The 25,835-nt window shown below is 36.2% G+C and overlaps 1 protein-coding gene across 3 annotated transcripts in view; it reads right to left on the bottom strand.

The window, feature by feature from the left end:
* Positions 1 to 25,835, bottom strand: part of STAG1 (stromal antigen 1) — a 541,662-nt gene that overhangs the window by 156,946 nt on the left and 358,881 nt on the right. For all 3 annotated transcript variants that reach the window (XM_021071121.1, XM_021071122.1, XM_021071123.1), the window contains one exon: positions 17,892 to 18,096. In XM_021071121.1, the coding sequence (XP_020926780.1) occupies positions 17,892 to 18,096 (205 nt within the window). The remainder of the gene's footprint in view (positions 1 to 17,891; positions 18,097 to 25,835) is intronic.

The raw sequence follows: 25,835 nt of genomic DNA on the forward strand, positions 1-25,835 counted from the left end.
GTTTTTTGTTTTCAGTTATATTATCTCCTGGTGAACCCAGATCCCCAAATCCAATTCTCATTGTGTAATGACCCTCCTCCCTTCCTAAGTATATATAAATAACAAAAGAGATCAACATACTAAGCTTTTAAAAACGCAAAATAATATATTTTTATAAAAACATTAAATATGATATATAGCAATATTTACTGAGATGTTTATGAACCTAAAATTTAAGCTTCACTGAAATTTTCACTTTACATACCAACACATAAGCAAGTAAACAGCTACTGAAGAGAGACTTATAACTTAATGACATAGAACATGGGGACTGTGATGGGAATTACTGAGTCCACTGGAAAAAAGACTCCTGTGCACAGTAAGCACTAACTACATTTTACTTGCATTACTAACAGAATTTTATTTTTTTACTTTTTACTGTCTTTTTAGGGCCACACATGTGGCATATGGGGGTTTCAAGGCTAGGAGTTGAATAGGAGCTGTAGCTGCTGGCCTACACCACAGCTACAGCAATGCAGGATCCGAGCCATGTCTGTGGCCTACACCACAGCTCACTGCAATGCCGGATCCTTAACCCACTGAGCAAGGCTACTAATGGAACCTGCCTCCTCATGGATGCTAGTCAGATTTGTTTCCACTGAGTTACGACAGGAACTCCCAGATTTCAACAAATCAATAATACTATAGGAAGTCAGCCTGGATTCTGCGATGTGGGCTTTGAAGTAGTTTCTCCTTGTCTATCAAAGAGAAGAGTACTTCATTTAGCCTTCACATTTTAACTGCTCACTACAAAATGGCAAACTTGTTCTAGTATTGCGCTACTAAGCATATGTTCAGCAATCATGTGCTGACCACAAATGCTTGTTACCAATTCGCTGAAAGTATACATTTGAAAGTAAGTTTTTAGAAATATTATAATAGGGAGTTCCTATCCTGGTTCAGCGTAACCAACCCAACTAGGATGCGTGAGGATGTGGGTTTGATCCCTGGCTTTGCTCAGTGGGTTAAGGATCCGACATTGCATGTAGGTCACAGACGTGGCTCAGATCTGGTGTGGTTATGGTTGTGGTGTAGGCCAGTGGCTACAGCTCTGAGTTGACCCCTAGCCTGGGAATTGCCATATGCCATGGGTAAGGTCCTAAAAAGAAAAAAAAAGTTATAAAAATCTGACAGAATAATCTTATGTCTATTGAATCTAATAATAAAATTAGATTCAATTGCTGCATTTTACAAAAGTACTAGGTTGTGACAGACTGTAATTTAAAAACTAGTCTTTTAACACAGAAGAGTCCAATAAACACTTATTTAGGGCTTTCTCATTCATCTACCAATACACAAGTACTGAGCACAGTTCTATGCACTACAAGTACAAAAATGAGTGAGACAGAGTATCTGCTTCCATGATTTTAAACTTCTAGTGACAAGATAGTATTTCGATAGATAATACACAAATGAAAAATACATCAGTGAAAAACCTATAAAAAAAAAGTGAACAGATGCTAAAAAACAAAGTATGATTAAAAAGGTTAGAGAGCAAATTGGGTAGTTAGGCCTCTCTAAAGAGCTCATATTTAAACATAAATTGAGGGAATGAGCATGATTATATGATAGAACAGCATTCCAGGGAGAGGGACTAAAAAGTGCAAATGTTATGAGGTAAATTATTATGAGGGGACTCATAGAAGAGCAAGGTATTTAGTGTGGCTTAAGCACAGAAACAGGCATAAGCAGAAGGAAGACAAGGTTGAGTACAAAATCAAAAGGCTAGGTTATGGGAATTCTTCTAAGACCTAAATAGGACTCGATAATTAAATCTAAGTGAGGTTAAGACCCACTGGAAATTTTGGTATGGGTGAGATTTATATTTTACAATGCAATGTGAACAGACTGTAAAAGAGGAAAAGGGGTAGAAGGGAGATCAAATAGGAGAACACTGAGAGCTGAACATATTTTGCCAAAAGCTTACAATGATTACTCTCAAAATTGGTCTTGAGCAACTCAGTAAAGCAATGCTAACTTGGATTAAAAGTAGCAGCAACAAGCACAAGAGAAAATCAAATGTGAAGTATATTTTGAAGGTAGAGCTGAAAGAATAAGATAAAATAGGAAATGAGAGAAATAGAAAACACAAGGATAATTAGAAAGTTTTGTGCTTATTAGGTATCCAAATGGAGATGGCTAACAGATACAGATCATCAACAAAAATAGTGGATTTTAGACCCAATTAAACTAGATGGCATATCAATCCAATGGACTATTCAGCCACTAGAAAAAAATGAGGCATGATTTGTGTGCTCAAAAGTCGGTCAATTTACTTGATGGGGGGAAGAAAAAAAAAGCAAGATGCCTGTTGGAGTTGCTGTTGTGCCTCAGCAGTTTAAGAACCTGACACAGTATCTGTATGGATGCAGTTTTGAGCCCTGGCCTTACGCAATGGATTAAGGATCCAGTGTTGCCATGTAAGTCACAGTTGCAGCTGAGACCCCATGTTGTTGTGGCTGTGGTTTAGGCTGGCAGCTGCAGCTCTGATCTGACGCCAAGCCCAGGAAATTCCATATGCCACAAGTGCAGCTGTAAAAAGAAAAAAAAAAAAAAAAGGAAGATGCCTGTCATTGTGTATATTATGCTATCATTTATGCAAAAAGAAGGAATGCATTAATTATGTGCCAGTCACTCATCTAAGCTCTTAACACACTTACTTATTTATACTTCACAACCCTGTCAAGTACTATGATTATTTCCTATTTTTTTTCTTTATTATCTAATGCTTTTTCACCCCTTCCTTTTCATTCATTCTTTCTTTTTTCAATGAATTTATTACATTTATGGTAGTACAATGATCATCACAATGCAATTTTATAGGATTTCCATCCCACAATCCCAGCACATAACCCCACGCTCCAAAACATCTCCTTTGGAAATCATAAATTCTTCAAAGTCTGTGAGTCAGTATCTGTTCTGCAAAGGAGTTCAGTCTGTCTTTTTCAGATTTCACATGTCAGGGAAAGCATTTGATGTTGGTGTCTCACCATCTGACTGACATCACTTAGCATGATAATTTCTAGGTCCATCAATGTTCCTGCAAAGGCCATTATTTCTTTCCTTTCTGGGCTCAGTAATGTTCCATTGTGTGTATGTACCAAGTCTTCTTGATCCACTCCTCTGTCAATGGACATTTAGGTTGTTTCCATGTCTTGGCTATTGAAAAGAGTGCTGCAATGAACATTGGAGTACATGTATCTTTTCAACTCATGGTTTTCTCTGCATAGATGCCCCAGAGTGGGATTGCTGGATCAAATAGTAATTCTATTTTTAGTTTTCTGAGCAATCTCCATACTGCTTTCCAGAGTGGTTGCACCAATTTACAATCCCACCAACAGTGTAGCAGGGTTTCCTTTTCTCGACACCCTCTCCAGAACTTAACTGTTTGTAGACTTTCTGATGATGGCCATTCTGGCCGGTGTAAGGTGGTACCTCATCCTGGTTTTGATTTGCATTTCTCTAATAATGAGTGATGCTGAATATCTTTTCATGTGTTTTTTTGGCCATCCGTACATCTTCTTTGGAGAACTGCCTGTTTAGATCTTCTGCCCATTTTTTGATGGGGTTGTTTGTTTTTTGCTATTGAGCTGCAGGAGGTGTTTCTAAATTTTGGAGCTGAATCCCTTGTCAGTCGATCCATTTGCAAAGATTTTCTCCCATTCTGTGGATTGTCTTTTCGTTTTGTTTAGGGTTTCCTTTGCTGTGCAGAAACTTTTCAGTTTGATTAGGTCCCATTTGCATATTTTTGTTTTTACGTATTACTCTAAGAGGTGGATCTGAGAAGATGTTGCTGTCGTTTATGTCAGAGAGTGTTTGGCCTATGTTTTCCTCTAAGAGTTTTATAGTGTCTGGGTCTTATATTTAGGTCTTTAATCCATTTTGAGTTTATTTTTGTGTATGGTGTTAGGGAGTGTCCTAATTTCATTCTTTTCCATGTGGCCGTCCGGTTTTCCCAGCACCACTTATTGAACGGGCTTGTCTTTTCTGCATTGTATATTCATGCCTCCTTTGTCATAGATGAGTTGGCTGTAGGTGTGTGGGTTGAATTCTGGGCTTTCTATCCTGTTCCACTGAGCTATATTTCTGTCTTTGTGCCAGTACCGTGCGGTTTTGATGACTGTTGCTTTGTGGTACAGTCTGAAGTCCGGGAGCCTGATTCCTCCAGCTCCATTTTTCCTTTTCAGGATGCCTTTGGCTATTCAAACAAACTTTTGTGTTTCCAAACAAACTTTAAAATATTTTGTTTGAGATCTGTCAAAAATGTCCTTGGTAATTTGATAGAGATTGCACTGAATCTGTAGATTGCCGTGGGTAGTATAGACATTTTGATAATACTGACCCTTCCAATCCAAGAGCATGGTATGTCTTTCCAACTATTTGTGTCATCTTTGATTTCTTTCATCAGTGGCTTGTAGTTTTCAGAGTACAGATCTTTTGTCTCTTTAGGTAGGTTTACTCCTAGGTATTTTATTCTTTTGGATGCGATGGTAAACGGGATTGCTTCCCTAATTTCATTTTCTGCTCTTTCATTGTTAGTATATAGAAATGCCGTTGATTTCTGTGTATTAATTTTGTATCCTGCGACTTTGCCAGATTTGTGGATGAGCTCTAACAGTTTTCTGGTAGAGTCTTTAGGATTCTCGGGGTATAGTATCATGTCATCTGCAAGTAGGGATAGTTTTACTTCTTCCTTTCCAATTTGGATTCCTTTTATCTCTTTTACTTCTCTGATCTCTGTGGCTAGGACTTCCAAAACTATGTTGAAGAGTAGTGGTGAGAGCGGACATCCTTGTCTTGTTCCTGATCTCAGCGGGAATTCTTTCAGCTTTTCGCCATTGAGAATGATGTTCGCTGTGGGTTTGTCATATAAAGCCTTTATCATGTTGAGGTAGGTTCCCTCTGTGCCCACTTTCTGAAGGGTTTTTTTTTTTTTTTATCAGAAATGGGTGTTGGATTTTGTCAAAGGCTTTTTCCACGTCTATTGAGAGGATTGTATGGTTTTTAGTCTTCAGTTAGTTAATGTGGTATATCACACTGATGTATTTGTGGATATTGAAGAACCCTTGCATCCCTGGGATAAATCCTACTTGATCATGATGTACAATCCTTTTAATGTCTTGTTGGATGCGGTGTGCCAGTATTTTGTTGAGGATTTTTGCATCTATGTTCATCAGTGAAATTGGCCTGTAGTTTTCTTTCTTTGTGGAATCTTTGTCTGGTTTTGGTGTCAGGGTAATGGTGGCCTCATAGAATGAGTTTGGGAGTATCCCTTTCTCTGCAGTTTTTTGATAATAGTTTCAGAAAGAGAGGTGTTAGCTCTTCACTAAATGTTTGATAGGATTCGCCTGTGAAGCCCTCTGGTCCTGGACTTTTGTTTGTTGGAAGTTTTTAAATCACAGTTTCAATTTCAGTTCTTGTGATGGGTCCATTCGTCTTTTCTATTTCATCTTGGTTTAGTCTTGGAAGATTGTACTTTTCTAAGAAGTTGTCCATTTCTTCTAGGATTTCTGTCTTATTGGCATATAGCTGCATATAGTAGTCTCTTATGATCTTTTGCATTTCTGTGATGATTGTTGTTACCTTTCCTTTTTCATTTCTAATTTTATTGATTTGAGTCCTCTCTTTTTTTTGCTTGGTAAGTCTGGCTAGGGGTTTATCGATTTTGTTGATCTTTTCAAAGAATCAGCTTTTGTTTCATTGATATTTTCTATGGGTTTCTTTGTTTCTATTTCGCTGATTTCTTCTCTGATCTTTATGATTTCTTTCCTTCTACTAACTTAAGGTCTTGTCTGTTCTCTCTTGAGCTTCTTTACATGTAAAGTTAGCTTGTCTATCTGAGCTTTTTCTTGTTTCCTGAGGTGGACTTGTATTGCTATAAACTTTCCTCTTAGAATGGCTTTTGCTGCATCCCATAGGTTTTGGAGTTTCGCATCTTTGTTGTCATTTGCTCTAGGTCTTTTTTAATTTCCTCTTTGATTTCTTCAGTGATCCATTGGTTGTTTAGCAGCATGTTGTTTAGTCTCCACGTGTTTATGTTTTATGTTTTTTTCTTGTTGTTGATTCCCAGTTGTACAGCATTGTGGTTGGAAAAGATGCTTGTTCTGATTTCAATGTTTTTTTTAAAATTTTTATTTTAAAAACTGAAATAAATTTTAATACAGAAAATGAAGACAGCATTTTGCAAATTTATCGCTCTAAGGGTATCTCTATTTGAGGAAATCCATGTGTTACACTTTGAGAGATGAAATATTACAGCTTGTACACAAAAATCAAAAAATGAATTTAAATTAAAAAATGAAATGGTTACCAAGGTAATGCAGGTCAGGGGATCAAAGGTGAAGGGTCACACATTATTAAAAAGAAATCCCAAAGGGCAGCCGCATCATGATCTCTCGGGCGTGTTCCTCTAACCTTCCCCATTCTCCTACTGCCCACGGAACGGAGCTCCCAGTGAGCAGGGAGAACTCCCAAAGGCGGCTGGTGGCACGGCCGGGACAGGAGAGGACCCACTGCCCGGAAGGAGACGACTCTGCTGGGGACACTCCAACACGTACAGCCTGTAGTCAATGCTTGCTTTCCCAGGGTCACTAATACTACATCCTTCTGGCTTGTTTTCAGCAGCCATTTCTCCTCCATGCGCCACATCCTCCTCCTCCTCGCAACCGGGACCCCAAGCGCGGGCCTCATACTGCCGCCGCTGCCGGCCCAGCCACCCCACTGCCCATGATTTCAATGTTCTTAAAGTTGCTGCAGTTTGATTTTTAGCCCAGGGTGTGATCAATCTTAGAGAATGTTCCATGTGCACTTGAGAAGAATGTGTATTGTGTTGCTATTGGATGGAATGTCTTGTAAATATTTATATCTATTTTGTCCATCTGGTCTAATGCTTCATTCAGTGCCTGAATCTCCTTAATGATTTTCTCTCTGGCTGTCTGTCCATTGATGTAAATGGGGTGTAAAAGTCCCCCACTATTATTGTGTTATTTTTGATTTCTCCTTTTAAAGTTGCCTTATATATTGCGGTGAACCTTTGCTGGTGAAGCTTAAAATTATTGTATCTTCTTCTTGCATTGATCCTTTGATCATTATTTAGTGACCTTCCTTTTCCTTTAAAATATTCTTCATTTTAAATTCTATTTTGTCTTTTACGAGTATTGCTACTCCAGCTATCTTTTGATTCCCATTTGCATGGAATATTTTCTTCCATCTTCTCACTTTCAATTTGTATGTGTCCCTAGAAGTGAAGTGGGTTTTTTGAATGCAGCATATGTATGGATTTTGTTTTTTTGTATCCATTCAGCCTGACTACGTCTTTTGGTTGGGGCGCTTACTCCATTAACATTTAAGGTAATTATTGATATGTATGTTCTTATCGCCATTTTATTCATTGCTTTGGATTTTTGTAGCTCTTTTTTCTTCCCTTCTACTCTTGCTCTCTCTTCTGGTTTGATGACTATCTTTAGTGTTGTATTTGTGTGGATTTGTGTTACTTATTTGTGTATCAATTGTAGATTTTTGGTTTGCAGTTATTCTGAAGTTTTGATATAAGTCTATATGTATATGGGATTAAGTTGTTGGTCTCTTAATTGCAAGTGCATCTCTAGTGTCCTGCATTTGTACCCTCCTCATTTCTGATTTTGGTGGCATAATGTGCATGGATGATTTAATAACTTTACTGTATATACCTTTACTGGTGAGCCTTGTCACTCTTGGTATTTTTGTTTCCTGTTCTGGCCTTTTCTTTTCTGCTTAGAGAAGTTCCTTTAGGATATGTTGTAAAGCTGCTTTAGCGTTGCATAATTCTCCTAGCTTTTGTTTATCTGTGAAGGTTTTGATTTCTCCTTCAAATCTGAATGAAAGCCTTGCTGGGTAAAGTAATCTTGGTTGGAGGTTTTTTCCTTTCATCACATTAAGTATATCATGCCATTACCTTCTGGCCTGAAGAGTTTCTGCTGAAAAAATCTACCAATAACCTTATCAGGGTTCCCTTGTATGTTATTTGTTTCTTTTCCCTAGCTGCTTTCAAGATTTTCTCTTTGTCTTTAATTTTGGTCAGTTTGATTAATATGTATCCTGGTGAATTCCTCCTTGGGTTTGTTTTATATGGTACTCGCGCTTCCTGGATTTCAGTGAGTGGTTCCTTTCCCATGTTAGGGAAGTTTTTGGCTATTATCTCTTGGAATATTTTTTCTGTCCCCTTCTCTCTCTCTTCTCCTTCTGGCACCCCTATAATACGGGTGTTGGTGCATTTAATGTTGTCCCGGAGTTTTCTGAGACTGTCTTCATTTATTTTCAATCTTAATTTTCTCTTTTCTGGTCTGCATCCATGATTTCACTCATCTCTCCTCCACCTTGCTTATTCATTCTTCTGCCTCCTGTATTCTGCTGTTGGATGCATCTAGTGAATTTTTTATTTCAGTTATTGTATTTTGCATCTCTTCTTGTTTAAGTTTTAAATCTTGTATCTCTTTGCTCAGTGTTTCCTGTAAGTTATCCATCTTTGCCTCCAGTTTATTTCCAATGTTTTGCATCATCTTCAGCATCAACAATCTAGTCTTTTTCCTGGAGGCTGAGAATCTCCCGATCACTTAGCTGATTTTCTGGGTTTTTTTTTTTTTTTTTCCTCTCATCTGAGTTACAGTTTTCGGTCTTTTCATTTTTATAGGTTTTTGGTGTGGTGACCTTCTTACAGATAATAGAGTTGTAGCCTCTCTTACTTCTGGTGTCTGCCCCCCTGTGGCTGAAGTTGGTATGGGGTTTCCTGTAGGCTTCCTGATGGGAGGGACTGATACCTGCCCACTGGTAGGTGGTGCTGATTCCTATCCCTCTGGTGGGTGGGGCTTTGTCTTTGATTGGGATTAGAGGCAGCTGTGTGCCTGGGGGTCTTTAGGCAGCCTGTTTACTGAGGGGCAGGGCTGTGATCCCACCTGGGTTGTTGTTTTCCCTGGGGCTTATCAGCATTGACTGATGGGTGGGGCTAGATTTTCCCAAAATGGCCACCTCCAGAGGAAAGCACACTCCTGAATATTCTCGGGAGCTTTGCTTCCAATGTCCTTCCCTCAATACAAGCCATATTCACCCCTGTTTTCCCAGGATGTCCTCCAAGAACTGCAGTCAGGTTTGACCCAGATTTCTAGGAAGACTTTGCTTTGCCCTGGGACCCAGTGCACGTGGAAGTCTGTGTGCGACTTTCCCCCAGTCCTGTGGAGCTCCTGCGCACAAGCCCCACTGGCCTTTAATGCCAGATGCTCCAGGGGCTCTTTCTCCCAGGGCCAGATCCCCACACGTGGGATTTTGATGTGGGGCTCAGAACTCTCACTTATGTAGATGAGTCTCTGTGAACCAGTTAGTTTCCAGTCTGTGGAGCTTCCCACCCGGGAGGTATAGGGTTGCTTATATTGCATAATCACCCCTCCTACGTCTTAATGTGGCCTCCTCTTTGTCTTCTGGTGTAGGATATCTTTTTGAAATTTTCTGGCCCATTTGGTTGAAAATTACTCAACATTTAATTGTAAATCTTGCTGTTTTTAGGAGAGAAGTTGAGCTCCCATCCTTCTGAGTACTATGATTAGTTCTATTTTACATTAAGAGAAAACTGAGGCACAGCCTGGCTACGAAACTTGTCAATTAATTACACAACCAGTAAGTGGCAGAGAGAGAATTTGATTATAGCCATTGTGCTCCACAGTATAAGTTTTTTACCAGTATAACATATTGCCTCTCACTGATATGAATGTGATACCATATTCATAAGATATCTTTGGAAAGACATATAAGAAACAGGAAAGTTTGGTTGTCTTCAGAGAAGACAATTTGATGGCTGAGAGCCATGGGTAAATGAGTGATATTTTACCAGATAAGATTTTTTTTAATCTTTATTTTTAAAATCACATGACTGCATTATCTTTCCCATCACCATTATTTTTTAGTAGAAATAATAAAATATGATATTGTTTTTAACTTTACTCACTAAGGAGTGAATGAAGATAGAAAAGATAAAAAAAAGTCTTTAGATTGTGTCCTGAGATAAGTGAATATTTATGGTTTAACTTTCTAAGGTCTACTAAGACAGTGCTTCAAGAAAGAAGTAGTAGCTATATCTCTCTAGAGAGAAAAAGATGACAATGGCGCTGCCCAGTGATTTGGACTCTAAGAAGATAACTGCTGACCTCAACAAGAGTAAAGGCAGTGAGGAGGTAGAGATAGAAACCTGACTGGAGTGGGTTTGGAGAGAGTAAGAGTTCTAGGGAGAAAAAGTAGAAATAATCTTTGAGATCTGCTATAAAGAAAAGAATAAAAATAGGATTGTAGCAAAGGAGCATGCAGAAACAAGGGAGGATATAATGGTTGGTGTTATGTGTCAACTTGGCTGGGCTCTGTCATGCAGTTATTTAATCAAACACTAATCTAGGTATTACTGTGAAAGTATTTTGTAGATAAGGTTAATGTCTCAAAGTAAAGGAGATCACCCTGAATAATGTAGTAGCCTCATCCAATTAGTTGAATGCTTTAAGAGCTAAATTTTAAGTTTCCTAGAGAAGCAATTTCTCCCTAAAGACTATACAACTCCTGCCTAAGTTTCTAGCCTTCTGGTCTGCCCTCTGTGTGAGCCATTCACTGAAATAAATCTTCCTCTTCCCATATACTACAATAGGACTGGCTAGTTAGCATTAAAGATCCACTTGAGAGAAAAATGTAAAAAGCCTAGCCATTATAATTATGTTTTTCTATAGCTACTTTCAGCTACTCTGGTGAAGGTATGTAGCAGTTGTTAATATGAGGTTTCCCCAGGGGTTATGATGGAGGGAGAAAGAGGCAAGGATGTTGAGGGTCATTCATGAGAAGGACATGGTCATAACAAGTATGGCTAATAGAACTTAAGCAAGGAAAATGGAAGAAGTGAGGACATAAAGGGTGCAAAGAACACTAAATACATAGTATTAAAGAATTTAACATCCCAATAGAAAAAAAAAAAAGTACTGGAGCTGGGAGCATATAAAATAAACACTGGAATAGAAGAGAGTATCAGCAAATGGGATGGCTAAGATTGCAGACACTGAACCTTTTAATCACTGTCTAACAATTTACTTTTCTGTGTTCATAACCACAGCTGTGGCAATGCTGGATCCTTAATCTACTGTGACACTAGTAGTGAGAGTAGTGGGAACTCCTACTGATACCTACTTTTGAAAACATAGAAATGTTTGATAATGGGATAAAGTTATAAAGAGAGTTTCAAAAGTTTAAATTTTATCTTATTTAAAAATTATTTTTTGTCTTTTGTTTTTTTTTGGGCTGCACCTGCAGCATATGGAGATTCCCAGGTTAGGGGTCTAATCAGAGCTATTGCTGCCAGCCCACACCAGAGCCACAGCAACACCAGATTAAAGCCGTGTCTGCAACCTACACCACAGCTCACAGCAACTCCGGATCCTTAACCCACTGAGCAAGGCCAGGGATCAAACCCACAATCTCACTGTTCCTAGTCGGATTCTTTTTCACTGAGCCATGACGGGAACTCCTCAAAAGTTTAAATTTTAAAGAGAGGGAAGGCTACAATCCTTTTTTAAATTGAAGTACAATTGGTTTACAAAGTTTTATTGGTTCTGGTATAGAGCAAAATGATTCAGGGTCTTATATATATCTGTGTGTGTGCTCATGCATATATATATATGTTCTTTTTCATATTTTTTCCATTATGGCTATTGCATGATATTGAATACTGCTACCAGTGCTTATTAATTATCTGTGTCATATACAGTAGTTTATATTTGCTAAATCCCATATGCCTAATTTATCCCTCTCATAACCTCTTCCCCCTTTGGTAACCATAAATTTGTCTTCTATGCCTACGAGTCTGTTTCTGTTTTGTAAATAAGTTCATTTGTATCATATTTTAGATTCCACATATAAGTGATGTCATATGCTATTTGTCTTTCTGACTTACTTCACTTAATATGAAAATGTCTAGGTCTATCCATGTTGCTGCAAATGGCAAGATCTCATTCTTTTTTTATGGCTCAGTAATATTTCACTGTAATTATATTCCTTCTTTATTTAAGAAACTTACTTTAAAAAAAAAAAAGCAAAAAAGCTTACAACAAACTTTCACTTTCCAAATAATAAAAATTTAATCATTCCCTTTGTCTCTTAAAAGCTCAACCAAAACAACAAGGAGGAAATAATTCTCATCTTCAATAAATACAGAAAGATACCTGTAACTCCAGCCTATTAATATAAGCATATGGAAAGCAGATGGGTAAAGCATGCAAATCAAATCAAAACAAACAGTTGAAAAAGTATGATAAGTATTTCCAAAGCTACAAAAACAAATTTGCTCTGCAGAACCCAGAAGCATTCAGGAGTTGGAGAAGAACTACAGAAGATGGAATGAAATAAAGTCTGAAAACAGCAGTGTTATTTCAAAGTTTGTATAGTAAGTAATTAAATCCCCAAATCTCCACTCCAAAGTTTAAAAAAAAAAAAAAAAAAAAAAAGCAATGGTGAAAATACCAAGCAATGAGAAGTAAAAAAAAATTTAATGAATAAAAGAGAAATAAAATATAAAGAAGAACGAGAGAGTATTCATACTCTACAATCTGCTCTTTGATGGTGCCAGATTGCTCTAAAATTTTGAGGACCTAACCACAGAAACCAGAAATATTCTGTTTGGTTGAGAGTTATAAAATACCTATTGAATTTAATCAAGAGAATATGGCACCTGAGAGCCAAAACATAAGTAAAGTGAAAATAAATGCTGTTAGTTTTCTTCATGGCAGTTTTTGAAAGATCTGTTTATGTACTTATTTTTTTTTTCAATTTCCCCATTTTCAATGTCTTTTATTACTAAAACAGAGTAGGTGTTCAATAATTACTGAGAAAAAAAAATGAATGAAGGGAAACATTGCATATACTATTGGCTCTTCCTGTCATTACAGAATAATAGCAATAGTTTACTAAATATCAGGTATGGGTCTACGCTCTTCATTTCTATTAATAAGGTGGCTATCATTAATCTTTCCCATTTTGCATAAGAAGAAAATGCAGCCAAAAACATTAAGGACTTGTGCAAATTACCCAACTAGTAAAAGGCAGAAAGAAATAAATATTCAGACAGTCGGGTCCAGAACTCATTCTATGAACCCTATATTATATGGTTTCATCAACTGAAAACCAAAGAAAAGGAATCAATTTATTGAGGCAAAATGATTTTCAGTTTATGATGGGAGAACAAAAGCAATTTCATATAGGCTTATATATCCTAGGAGTTAAAGTTCAGAGAATCTGACTTGGTAAAAAATGTTAATTAACATCAAATCATTTATCAATATAAAATCAACTATATACCAATATAAAAATGTTAAACCATAAAGAAATTTTTACTTTCTCAAGAGTCTGGGAGTGATCTATTGTTAACTAGTGGTGAAAACTTGCTTCCCAGCCTAATGAGGGTATCCGATTGTCATATGATGATTTTAACCACATTTTCTAATTTTTGCATAATTCGGTTTAGAAAAAAATTGAACAGGATCAATCACCATACCATTATTAATACAAACTTTGTATTCTTAATTCCCCTTTGTTCAAAGTAGCATTTTCACCTTAAAAGTGAGTGGTACCCAATATTAATCTATTTGTAACACAGAAAATTACTCAGGTGAGAAAATAGCAAAAAATTAAGGTAAGCCAATATTACTCATCTTGTAAACTGCCATCTAACAAAAATTTGAAGTCAACAACTTCTAGACTATTTGCATAGTTTACAAAAAGCAAATGCCTATAAATCTGAAAAACAGATCATTTGAGAGTAGACTTATCTTTATAACACCAAACAAGAGAGTGGTAAAACAATGGGAATGCTATATATTTTTGATCTTGGGGAGAATAGTGTTTTTCACAAAAATTTTGTGAAATTAGGGAAAGAAAATGTGCCCAGTCACAGGCTGTAAATCCACCAAAATAATACTAACGACAAAATATTACTTATATAAATGAAATCCACAAACTATGTTCTAATATATCTGAAGTAGCTATTTAGAAAAGAAATGAGAAAACTTAATTCTGAAGATTAACTGTTTAATTAAATCTTTATTGTAATGTAAAGCTTCTTTAGTAAGATGGGTCAGACAAATAGGAGAGTACGCTTTAAAATTCCAAATGAAAAGAACAGGGAAAAAAAAAAGAAAAATGTAATAAAATATAAAATGTAATTGTTAACAGTCTATTTCAATTTAGTGGTAAAAAGAATTCCAAAAAGCAGGAGGAAAGCACAGTTTTCCTCCAATAGAAAAATGAGACTACTTCTATCTGGAGAATAAACAAACCTGAAAAACTACAAAATGATGAAAAATTTTAATGAAAAGGTGGCAAAAGCATACAATTAAATGCAATGCATAAACACTGATAATTGGGACACATAATTTAATTAGTAACAAGAAAATGGGTATGTGGAAAAACAGATTAAAAGTACGACTGATAAGACCACTCTGATGACTTACGAAGTTCTAAAACTTATCATGTCTGTACCCTACAAAACAACTAACCTGATTGTCTCTCTTCTCAGCTAAGATATAAGCAATGTCAAGGAGCATTTTATTCCAAAGCCGATAATCATATCTGGCCATAACTGCCTTGTAACTGTCCATGCACACAGTCTTTGAAGCAGAGGATTAAATGTTCCTGCCCATTTTATCTAGTCCCCAAGACTCGTCCTGCAAAGTGAATAAAAATGATTATCTTTTAATCTATCCCTCATACATATACCATAAAAGAAAAAGGGGATGGAACCACAGAAGGGGGCAAAAATGAAAACAGAATAATCCTTAAAAGATGGATAATTATTCTCCATCCGGAAATTAAGTTCTCAGCAAGATCCCTGTGCTTTATTGAAGGGTAGGTAACTGATATGTCTCACATTTTATGAAACTGAGCCCTGGAAGATATCAATAATGTAGACATAGAGAAATTACAGTAATATTTTGGAGTAAATTTGAGAATAACTTGAAAAATAGGTTTTAGCTTTTGAAAAGTAAGTATAATTATTTATAAATATAACATTGATCTCCTTGATTTTTCTTGATTTCTGATTGTGAAAAATGATTAATACAAATAGGCTAGAGGGTTCCTGTTGTGGCTCAGCAGTAATGAGTCCGACTAGTATCCATGAGGATGCAGGTTCAATCCCTGGCTTTGCTCAGTGGGTTAAGGATCCAGCGTTGCTGTGAGCTGTGTGTGGTGTAGGTTGCAGACAGGGCTTGGATTTGCAGTTGCTGTGGCTGTGGTGTAGGTCGGCAGCTGCAGCTCCGATTCTACCCCTAGCAGGAGAACGTCATATGCCACAGGTACAGCCCTAAAAAACAAAAAAACTGAAACAAAAAACCAAAAAAAAAAAAAAAAAAAAAAAAAAAACCAAAAAAAAAAAACCAAACCCAAATAGGCTAGAGCTTAGGTGAAAACAAAATGGCATTTATCAAGCAATTTTAAAAGCTGTCACAAGCACAGGTAAATTGTGAGCAAAGTCAGAAAGGCACTGGGAGGAAGAGGGAGCTACTCAACTCAAAAGGGGTAAGAGGAAAGCCACAATTAAAATATGTTTAAGCACACATAAAATTAGCATGTATAGACTATCAAAAGGATAAATACAGGGAAAACAATGCAACAATAAAACTCACTGAAAATGGGCCAATGGAAAGGAGAGCTGAAATGGACCACCATAAAGTCAGTAAAATACAGTAATACTTCATTTACATGGCAGTAAAGGAATAATGCAAATGAACCAAAGTGCATTTTTTCAGGAAATTGAAACATTTTAAAAGTCAAAATATTCTGTATATTTCTATAACATATTATTCCTCCTCTTGTGTTCTTAAACAGAGTATGTGGCATATAAATTTTTAAATCTTTTATAAAGAATGCACATAAATTTCTGGATTAAAGAGTAGCTTGCCCCTACAGAGAAACTTCAGACTTCTCTATCTTGCTATCTCTATGCAAATTTTTTGCCTTCTTTTTTGATTAAATTGTCATTTCACAATTCTGTCAGCAAGACAGAATCTAACATGCCCCTCCATTCATATGTTGTTTCTCTTGGTATTGTGAAACTAGATAATAACTGTTTATGGCAGTAATTTTGGCTATTCAGAAGCAATTTCTATCTTATGTTTAAGTTTTATTTCAAATGACTGCAATTACTATGCATCTGAAAACCAGCTAAACGGGCATTACTGTACATAGGTAGAATAACATAAAATTAAAAAGTAAATAGAAGATATAAAGAAAATTTTAAAAATGCAAATATAAAATGTAGAAGGTACTAAAAGTCAAGAAATTAGAAAGAACAATGTATAGTATCAGATAACTTTTTAATAAATAGTATATTTATAGTAACTTTTCAAAAAGTTACAACTATGTACAAGATCTTTTTTTCTTTCTAATTTTGAGGATGAGGATACTCTCGAAACACAAATAAAATGTATCCAATATTTGTTCTATACAATTTTTTTTTCAGCAATAAATTGTGTGACTTTGCCTTTATCAAAAAGATAAAATTAAGTAAAATATCTTCCTCTGTTTCTAATAATGAGGAAAGGGACACTCTCAAAAGAAAAACTTGTGTGTCTTGTATGTTCCATATAGAACTGCAACTAAGGGCATAATGGACGCTAATATGGATTGAGTAAGGAAGGAAAAAGAATTGAAAAAAAAGAGGAATGGAAAAAAATATAGATGACTAATAAAATCATCAATTCGCTTTAGGCAACAGGTTAGCCAGAAAAGGATAAAATTTTAAATCAGGGGTTTGCCATGCATTGTCCTAAAAGTATAAGCATCAACATCAGCTAGAAACATGTTAAACTCTGGAGGCAGGGCCACACAATCTGTTTTAGTAAGCCCTGAAGGTAATTCTTATGTATGCTAAAAAGTTTAAGAATGAATGCATGAAATACATTAGATAAATGAGAAATTTAAATTTAAATGCAAAATGAAATAAAACATTTTTTTTGTCATAGTAACATGTAAGATGAATATAGACAGTTACTCTGCTACTACAAAGGATATAATCTAAGAGTATTTAAATATATTTGTATGTACACACACACACACACACACACACACAAACACTCTCTCATAGGAGAGAAAAAAAGTCATTTCAGGTAAACATAGTTAAAACTGTTGAGGAATTTAGAACAATGGCTAAATTAAAATTACCTTGTTATGGAAAAATAAGGGGAAAATGAATATAGTTGGCTGAGAAATTGCCTAGATAATTCTAAAATAAAAGTTAAAGTGAAAATTATAATCTTCAGATTATTTAGAACCTAAATGAACTGATTTTAGAGACATCACATTTAGGTTATTATAGCACTGGGAATAGAAAGAATGCCATCTAGGTCATGAATACCTATTAGATGGAATTGTTTCAAATATATATAAACAAATACACATTTATATATAATAACATGAACAATGAAGCAACGTAATTAAGTGGGAAAAAAAACTATGAATTTGGAACTTCAACTAGTATATGGTGTTACCAAAGAATATGTCCTGAGGGACTCCTAAAATTTATTTGGTTATAAAATAAAAATGTAGGGAAACAGCTAACATTCAGAAAGAGATTTGGTAACATCTACCAGAAATTTTCAATTTTCATTCTCAAGACTATCAAATGTCAGTTATCAAAATAGGTACATATTTTACTTTAACAGAGAATACAAACCATTCATGTTGGTAATTTTCACGAGCATAGTAATTAATTTTAAGTTAAAATTAGTTAAACCATGCTTAACTAGAATGGAACATATTTAACAAAACTAAATGAAAAGAGAAAAAAAATGTTGGTTACTTACCAGCAAGGGTACTTGTATGCCTAAAAGCTCTGACCTGGGAGTCTGACAAGCCAGTCAAAAGGGAGATTACTGTGTCCATCATGTACTCATCATAAATTATGCTATACTGACATTGTCGAATCAGGACTCCAATAAATTCACAAAAGTTTGAACGAAATTTTTTCCACTGGGGTCCAGGCATTGTAAGGGGATAATCACCACTGTCCTAAAACAGATAAAAAAGAACATATTAAATACAACATATGACATCAAATTTGATCAGTTTTTCTTCCTCCTACTGGAAAAGGAACCTTTTTTCTCAAAGCAGATGTAGACAAAAATCAAGAGGGTACATGACTGCTACCTTGTTTTTGTTTTGATCTTCTACAACTACCTAACTGTTAAAGTACTCAAAATTATTATTTAGAACCAGTATCTAATTCATTATTCTAAGCCATTCATTTAAAATAATAGTTCCAGTCTTGTTGTACATGGGTTCTAGCTGAGATAATTTAAAGTAGAAAACAAAGTAAGAAGTTTAGACTAGAAACGATATTTGCTACTGAATTCAGATCAAACTGATCATGATACATGTGATACTTAGCATTTTTCAATTATTTTAAATAGACACTTTTAAGGATAGATAATTGAGTATAAGCACTTCATTATTAAGTCCAAAACCAACTTTTCACATCTGAAAGTGTAAACCTATTTTTTCCAATTTTACTAAGAACTTTCTATGGTCTCTATTTTATAGAATAGATTATTAACTTTTCAAAGAAAAAATTAGAACATGGTTATCTTGGTATCACCAGATAGAGTCATCTTGTTTAAAACACAAAACTGACAGTTGAACCCATCTAGTTAATATTTTCCCACTCTAGCCCAAAACATTTTGGTAGCGAAATGGAAATTCACAACAAAACAGAAAGTGAGAAATCCTATGAACAGTCACCAGAATACTCAGTTTGTGACTATGTCTTTTTTAGGTCAAACTGCTGCTAAGAAAACTGGTTATAAATGAGGTCTTAAGATCTGATGGTGTCCCAAGAATGAGAACTAGTATGTTACTTGGAACAGCAAGAAATTTCAAGAGCAAGGAACAGAAAGCAGAGATGGGGAAGAGCTTGGCACTAGGTCAAATAGCTCCAAGGAAAGCTAACTTTGGTGCTATAGCAGTGTTGTGTGAGTTACTAAGCCCTAAGGAGATCAAAAAGGAACTGAAGGGGCTGGCTGAATCCTCCTAGCTTTTTAGACTGGGGATATGGGGGTATAAACTGGAGAGGCCAGCAGAATACAGAGGTGAGATGTTTCTGAAATTATCTCTGAAGGCTGCCTGCTGCTTCTATGTCACAAAAGCCTACCAGGGTAGAGCTTCTTTTGCTCTGTACCAATTGAGAAATTCATCCATTTAGCACTCACAACCACATCTGGGTCCCAAGGAAACTCAAAGAAAATAATCTATCTTAACAGGCCCAACAGCAAGCAAGAGGAAAGGAAGCCATAAAAACCAGCATTTAGAAAAACCTAAACGAAAAATAAATATACTTCAAAGATGCAAATGTAGCATAGAACAAAACTCTTGGGAAATATTTTTTAAGATTTTTTTTGAGGTATAATTTACATATAACATTAGTTCAGGTTTACAACATGATTCGATATTTGTATATACTGCAAAATAATCACAGTAAGTATAGTTAATATGTCACCATAAACAGTTACAAAACTTTTGTTTTTCTTGTGATGAGAATTTTTATAATCTCATTTTTAAAGATCTTAGTGACTTTTCAATATGCAATAAAGTATTATTAACTATATCACCATGCTTTACACCTCCAGGACTTACTTATTTTACAAGTGGAAGTTTATACTCCTTGACCCCTTTTATCCATTTTGCCCACTCCTCCCTACCTGCCAGCACCCACTAATCTGTTCTCTGTACCTATGAACTCAGCGTGTTTTTCGTGTGCTGTTGATTTTTTGTTTGTTTGTTTTGTTTGTGGCACATCAAAGTTCCCAGGCTAGGGGTAGAATCGGAGCTACAGCTGCTGGCCTACACCATAGCCACAGCAATGCAGGGTCTGAGCTGCATCTGAGACCTACACCACAGCTCACGGCAATGCCAGATCCTTAGCCCACTGAGTGAGGCCAGGGATCAAATCCGTGTCCTCATGGATACTAGTCAGGTTCATTACCACTGAGCCACAATGGGAACTCATTTGTTTTTTGATTTTACATATAAGTGAGATCTTATGGTATCTGTTCCCTGTCTGACTCATTTCATGTTGGTGTAATGCCCTCGAGGTCCATCTATGTTGTCATGAATGGCAAGATTTCCTTTTTATAATGACTGAATAATATCCCTGTGTGTATGCACATATTATGTTTTCTTTACCCATTCATCCACTGATGGATGGACACTTAGGTTGTTTTCCATATCTAACTACTGTAAATAATGCTGCAATAAGTATAGGGTTGCATGTATCTAAAATATATTATTTTGTTTGTCTTCTTTTTGCCATTTCTTGGGCCGCTCCCGCAGCATATAGAGGTTCTTAGGCTAGGGGTCGAATTGGAGCTGTAGCTGCCCGCCTACGCCACAGCCACAGCAATGGGATCCGAGCTGCATCTGTGACCTACACCACAGCTCATGGCAACGCCGGATCCTTAACCCACTGAGCAAGGCCAGGAATCAAACCTGCAACCTCATGGTTCCTAGTCAGATTCGTTAACCACTGAGCCACGACAGGAACTCCTAAGATATTTTATTTCTTAAAAACTTAACTGATAAACTGAAGAAAAGGATGGTCACTGATGGGTGATACATTAGTAGTCCAGAAAACAATATGCAAGACATATCTGAGGGAAAAACATGTAACTTGCTAGATGGGGCTTCTGAAAAAAGCTTTTTAAAATGTACACACCCCAAACATCCTAAGTCTTTGTTAATGGGCTGTGCAAAACTTAAATCTAAAATAGCCACAAATCCAATCCAGCACTACATTTCAAAAGAGTATTGTTCACTGCAGTACTATTTACAACAGCCAAGACATAGAAGCAACCTAAATGCCCATCGACAGATGAATGGATTAAGAAGATGTGGTATATATACACAATGGAATACTACTTAGCCATAAAAAAGAAAAAAATAATGCCATTTGCAAAACATGGATGGAACTAGAGACTCTCATACTAAGTGAAGTTAAGTCAGAAAGAGAAAGACAAATACAATATACCACTTATATCTGGAATCTAACATACAGCACAAATGACTCTTTCCACAGAAAAGAAACTCATGGACTTGGAGAACAGACTTGTGGTTGCCAAGGGGGACAGGAAGGGAGTGAGATGGATTGGGAATCTAGGGTTAACAGATGCAAAGTATTGCATTTGGAGTGGATAAGCAATGGGATCCTGCTGAATAGCACAGGGAACTACATTTGTCACTTGTGATGGAACACGATGGGAGTATAATGTGAGAAAAAGAATAAATATATATATATATGTATGTGTATATATATATGTATATGTATATATATACATATGACTGGGTCACTTTGCTATACAATGGAAATTGACAGAACATTGAAAATCAACTATAATGGAAAAATAAAAGTCCTAAAAAAATAAAATGTACACACTAAGCTAGTATAAGCTCTTCAACCTTTTGTCCCTTCCTCTTTCACTGACTTGGAACTAAGAGTTTGAGATTAGCAGTTGCAGATTATTTATACAAATGAAAAAACAACATGGTCTTACTGTACAGCACACGGATACTGAACTATATTCAATGTCCTATAATAAACAATAATGGAAAAAAATGACAAAGAATATTTATATTTATTATATAACTGAATCACTTTGCTATTATACAGCATAAATTAACACAACATTGTAAATAAACTATACTACAATAAAATAAATTAAAAAAAAAAACCAGCAAAAGCAAAGTTAAAAGAGGAAGAATAGGGCTTGGCTTCCACTTAGAATATAAAAGGCTACAAATAGTGAGAATAAGCTGAATCAACAGAAAACATCACAGCTTTTTTGAGTCCATCTTGAGTCGAAGTAACCTGAATTCCAAAGATTGATAAGCCTTCCAAGAAAAGAGACACAAACTCTGTCATCTGTGGCAGAGTCAAAAAAGAAAATTCGCCACCATAAAAATGGGTTAGAAGAAATCAAGCAAAATGTTAATAAACTATAAAAGACCAAGTGTGGGCTAACTTGTCAGTGTTGAAAAACAAGGAATTTGCACTCACTCCAAAGCTCTTTTTTCAATTAGAAACTTAAAGTCTGAGACAGAAAAAGAGAGAACCTCTACAAGGAATGATCCTCACTTGTTGGGGGGAAAGGTAAGGAGAAGCCCAGCTCATTTCTCTAAACCTTTCTCTCCTACAAGCCAGAAGCCTTAATATGGGGGAGGGTCAGCAAACTAAGTCACCACCAGGGCACAGCAAAGACCCACCACAGTCAGGAGAAGAGTAGAAGAAAAGATCCTCTCCCTATGAGAGAGAGGAAATCAAAACACTGCTCTGGACCCTGAATTCTTTACCAATACCAGAGGCATTGGGAAGTGGACAGGAGGAAATTCCTACCCAAGACCAACCACTGAGAGAGGCAAAGTTCAGCTACTATAGTAAAGAGGTCCAGGAAAGCTAAGAAGGTCCCTAAGTAGGTCTAGGCTCACAAGGCTTGTTTTAAGATTTAGGCAGGACTAAGACAATAGAGAATCCCCCTGCCTTCATCACAGTGCCAAGCAATAAGGCACACAACTCAGTGTGACATAGGAATGCAAAGAGAGCTGAAAGCTTAGGGTGCAGCATAAATGCTGAGAAAAAAGACCTCAGATATCCTAAGCACAAGGCAACAGCAGCCTACCACTAGAGAAATCTGAAGCCAGTGGTACACTAAAGACAATGATAGCAACAATGGAACACAAACCTAACTCAATTCCTAACTAGGCTGAAAATGTATACTGTATCATCCCTTTTAATTTTTGTATAATGCGTAAATATTGTGATTAAAAGGAAAAACATTTCTGGGAAAAGAAGATCTACCATTTCTACTTCAAAAGGCAGTTTCTTGCTTCAATATTAGTTACAATTTCTCTGCATTATTCACATTTATACATGCCATATAAAAAGGATTGTCTAGTTTAATGATGGGCAGTAGAGTATGGAAAACTAGCTTCCTCACAAAGCAATAATTTCTTTTTTCAAGATAGTTAAGGAAATGAAATAACAATAAAATGAAGACAATAATCAAATAGCTTAAATGTCTTATCCACAACTAATGTTTAGGTTCTTTGAAGGATGTGTCATAATGCTTTGCATAAGGATTTTATTGATGAAGTAATCAAAAGGTAAACCATATCAAACAAGAAACAGGTATAAAAAAGCAAAGAAGCCTAGGGTAGGAAGAGTATCAGGCAGAAATATGCAAGAAGGATAACAAAGCAAACCAAAAAGGTCTAGTAAGAAAATAACCCCTCTAATTACGTTCAGGAATGATCCTCACTTGAATGGAAAAGGAAAAATCCCCACACAGCACAAAAAACCCAAAACCAAAACAAACAAAAAACCCTACCAATAACATAGTTAGCATTCATCTTGTGTTATGCATACACTGTAGTGACTCTTGATATGTATAGAGAAAAATAAAGTACTTTTGAACTTGTTCTAGATCACAGAGCTACAGGGTTCTGGTTATGGGAATGTAAAAATCCATGTATTCTCTCTCTAAACACAGCTTCACCTGGTTTACTCCAATAACCCTGGAGGACAGAGGCTGTCTAGTAAATATCCTTACAAGGGAGGAACACTGGGGTTCTTCTCCCAAACAGAGACAAGAAACTATTGAAAAAGTCTATTTTAGAAGTTGTGGGGACACTGGGGGTAGGGAAGAAGGCAAGGGTGTCAAACTTCAGAGACAATAGCCAACAGCAAAAGCTAGAAGATTGAGAGTCTCTGATTGTGATTAGAACAATCTTATAGAGGTCTACTTCAAGGCAGAGCTCATATAGCTAGCAAAATTAGAAGGCTAACTGCCTAATCCCTAAGTGTTGGATATATGGGAGCCCAATGTGGTCACAATTATAGATATCTAAAGATATAAAACACTCTCTAAGAGTAAATCCTAAAGAATTGATTTTTAACCTAGGTGATGGACAATGTCACCAAAAAATTTACTTATTTTTGGTGAAACATGGCTTTTGGTTACCTAATTTCAACAGCCTTTTCCAAAGATATATACCGCTATTGCTTAAAAGAGGGATTTGCAAACACTTGTTTGGCAAAACTATCCATCAACTTAACAATCTACCCCCCCCATTCATCTATCCACACACTTAATAAGCAACAAATATACTCTGGCACTATACCAGATCTTTGGGCATACAAAGATGAACAGAACAAAGATATTTTAAGAATCTCTACATTTTTTATACCTTTATTAAGATATAATTGATATATAACATTACACAAATATAACTAATATATATCATTGTGTAAGTTTAAGGTATACGACATGTTGATTTGACATACTTATATACTGCAAAGTAATTACCACCATAGAATTAGCTAACACCTCTATCCCATCACATTACTCCTTTTTTTCTTTTTTGGTGTGAAAACATTTAAGATATATTCTCTTAGCAAGTTTCAAGTATGTAATACATATTATTAACTATAATCACCATGTTGTACATTAGCTCACCAGAACTTATTCATCTTGTAAGTGAAAATTTATACTCTTTGACCAATTTCTCCCCATTTCCCCCATTCCTCTAAGAACTTCTATTTTAATCGAGAAGATGAACACATAAAAAGTAGCAAGTGAATTAAATACAATGATAGGAACTTTTATAAGGCTATGTAGTACTTAGAAAGGAATGCCAATTCTCTGCAAAAGCAACTGAGCAGGGGAAACAGGGTCAACAGCATTCTAAGCAAAGTCTTATAAACAAAGGCACAACAAAGGGACCAGAGAGCTGCTTTAAGTTTGGCAATCTAAAACAGGTGGTGAACAAGAAGAAAGATGGTGCTGAATCAAAGATGGCAAAGGAAGCCAGACTTTGTTCTGGACAAAACAGGTGGCTACTGAAGGATTTTCATCAACAGCTATGGGCTTTAAAAAATATTTCTAGGGAGTTCCCGTCATGGCGTCATGGCGCAGTGGTTAACGAATCCGACTAGGAACCATGAGGTTGCGGGTTCGGTCCCTGCCCTTGCTAAGTGGGTTAACGATCCTGCGTTGCCATGAGCTGTGGTGTAGGTTGCAGACGCGGCTGGGATCCCGCGTTGCTGTGGCTCTGGCGTAGGCCGGTGGCTACAGCTCCGATTGGACCCCTAGCCTGGGAACCTCCATATGCTGCGGGAACGGCCCAAGAAATAGCAAAAATACAAAAAAAAAAAAAAAAAATTTCTAGCTCCATTGTGGAAAATAGAGGAAAAGGGGAAGGAAATGGGTGGAGCAAAGGTGATTTACCATTGCAATGGATCTAAAAACAAAAGAGTGAGGGCAGAGAATTTAAACTAAGATAGTAACAATAATGAGAGAAAAAATGTGAGGGACATGATAAATATTCAAATATTAAAGGAATAAAATCTACTGAAGTAAGTGACTGATAGACAAAAACAACCTCTGTTTCTGGTGTGGTCTTCTAGGTGGGTTTACTCACAACAGGAAACAAAGAATTCTTTGTCTCGGAAACCTGTAGGAAGCATAACTCTTTTGTTTAGTAATGCCTAACTGTAAGAAGAGACTGACATAAAAGACTGATACAGAATATTCTACTTCCAGACATCAGAACACACTGGTGTCCACATTCAAAATAAATCAAAATTCCAGCAACAGATCATTAATGGATACTAAAACCATTAAGTGGCAAGCTGGGATAAGCAGAATGTTAGCAAAATGTCAAATTATTTAAGACTTGCAAAGGGAAAAGTAGTTTTACAAAAA

Source organism: Sus scrofa, chromosome 13, assembly GCF_000003025.6.
Source record: "Sus scrofa isolate TJ Tabasco breed Duroc chromosome 13, Sscrofa11.1, whole genome shotgun sequence".
Classification (NCBI taxonomy): domain Eukaryota; kingdom Metazoa; phylum Chordata; class Mammalia; order Artiodactyla; family Suidae; genus Sus; species Sus scrofa.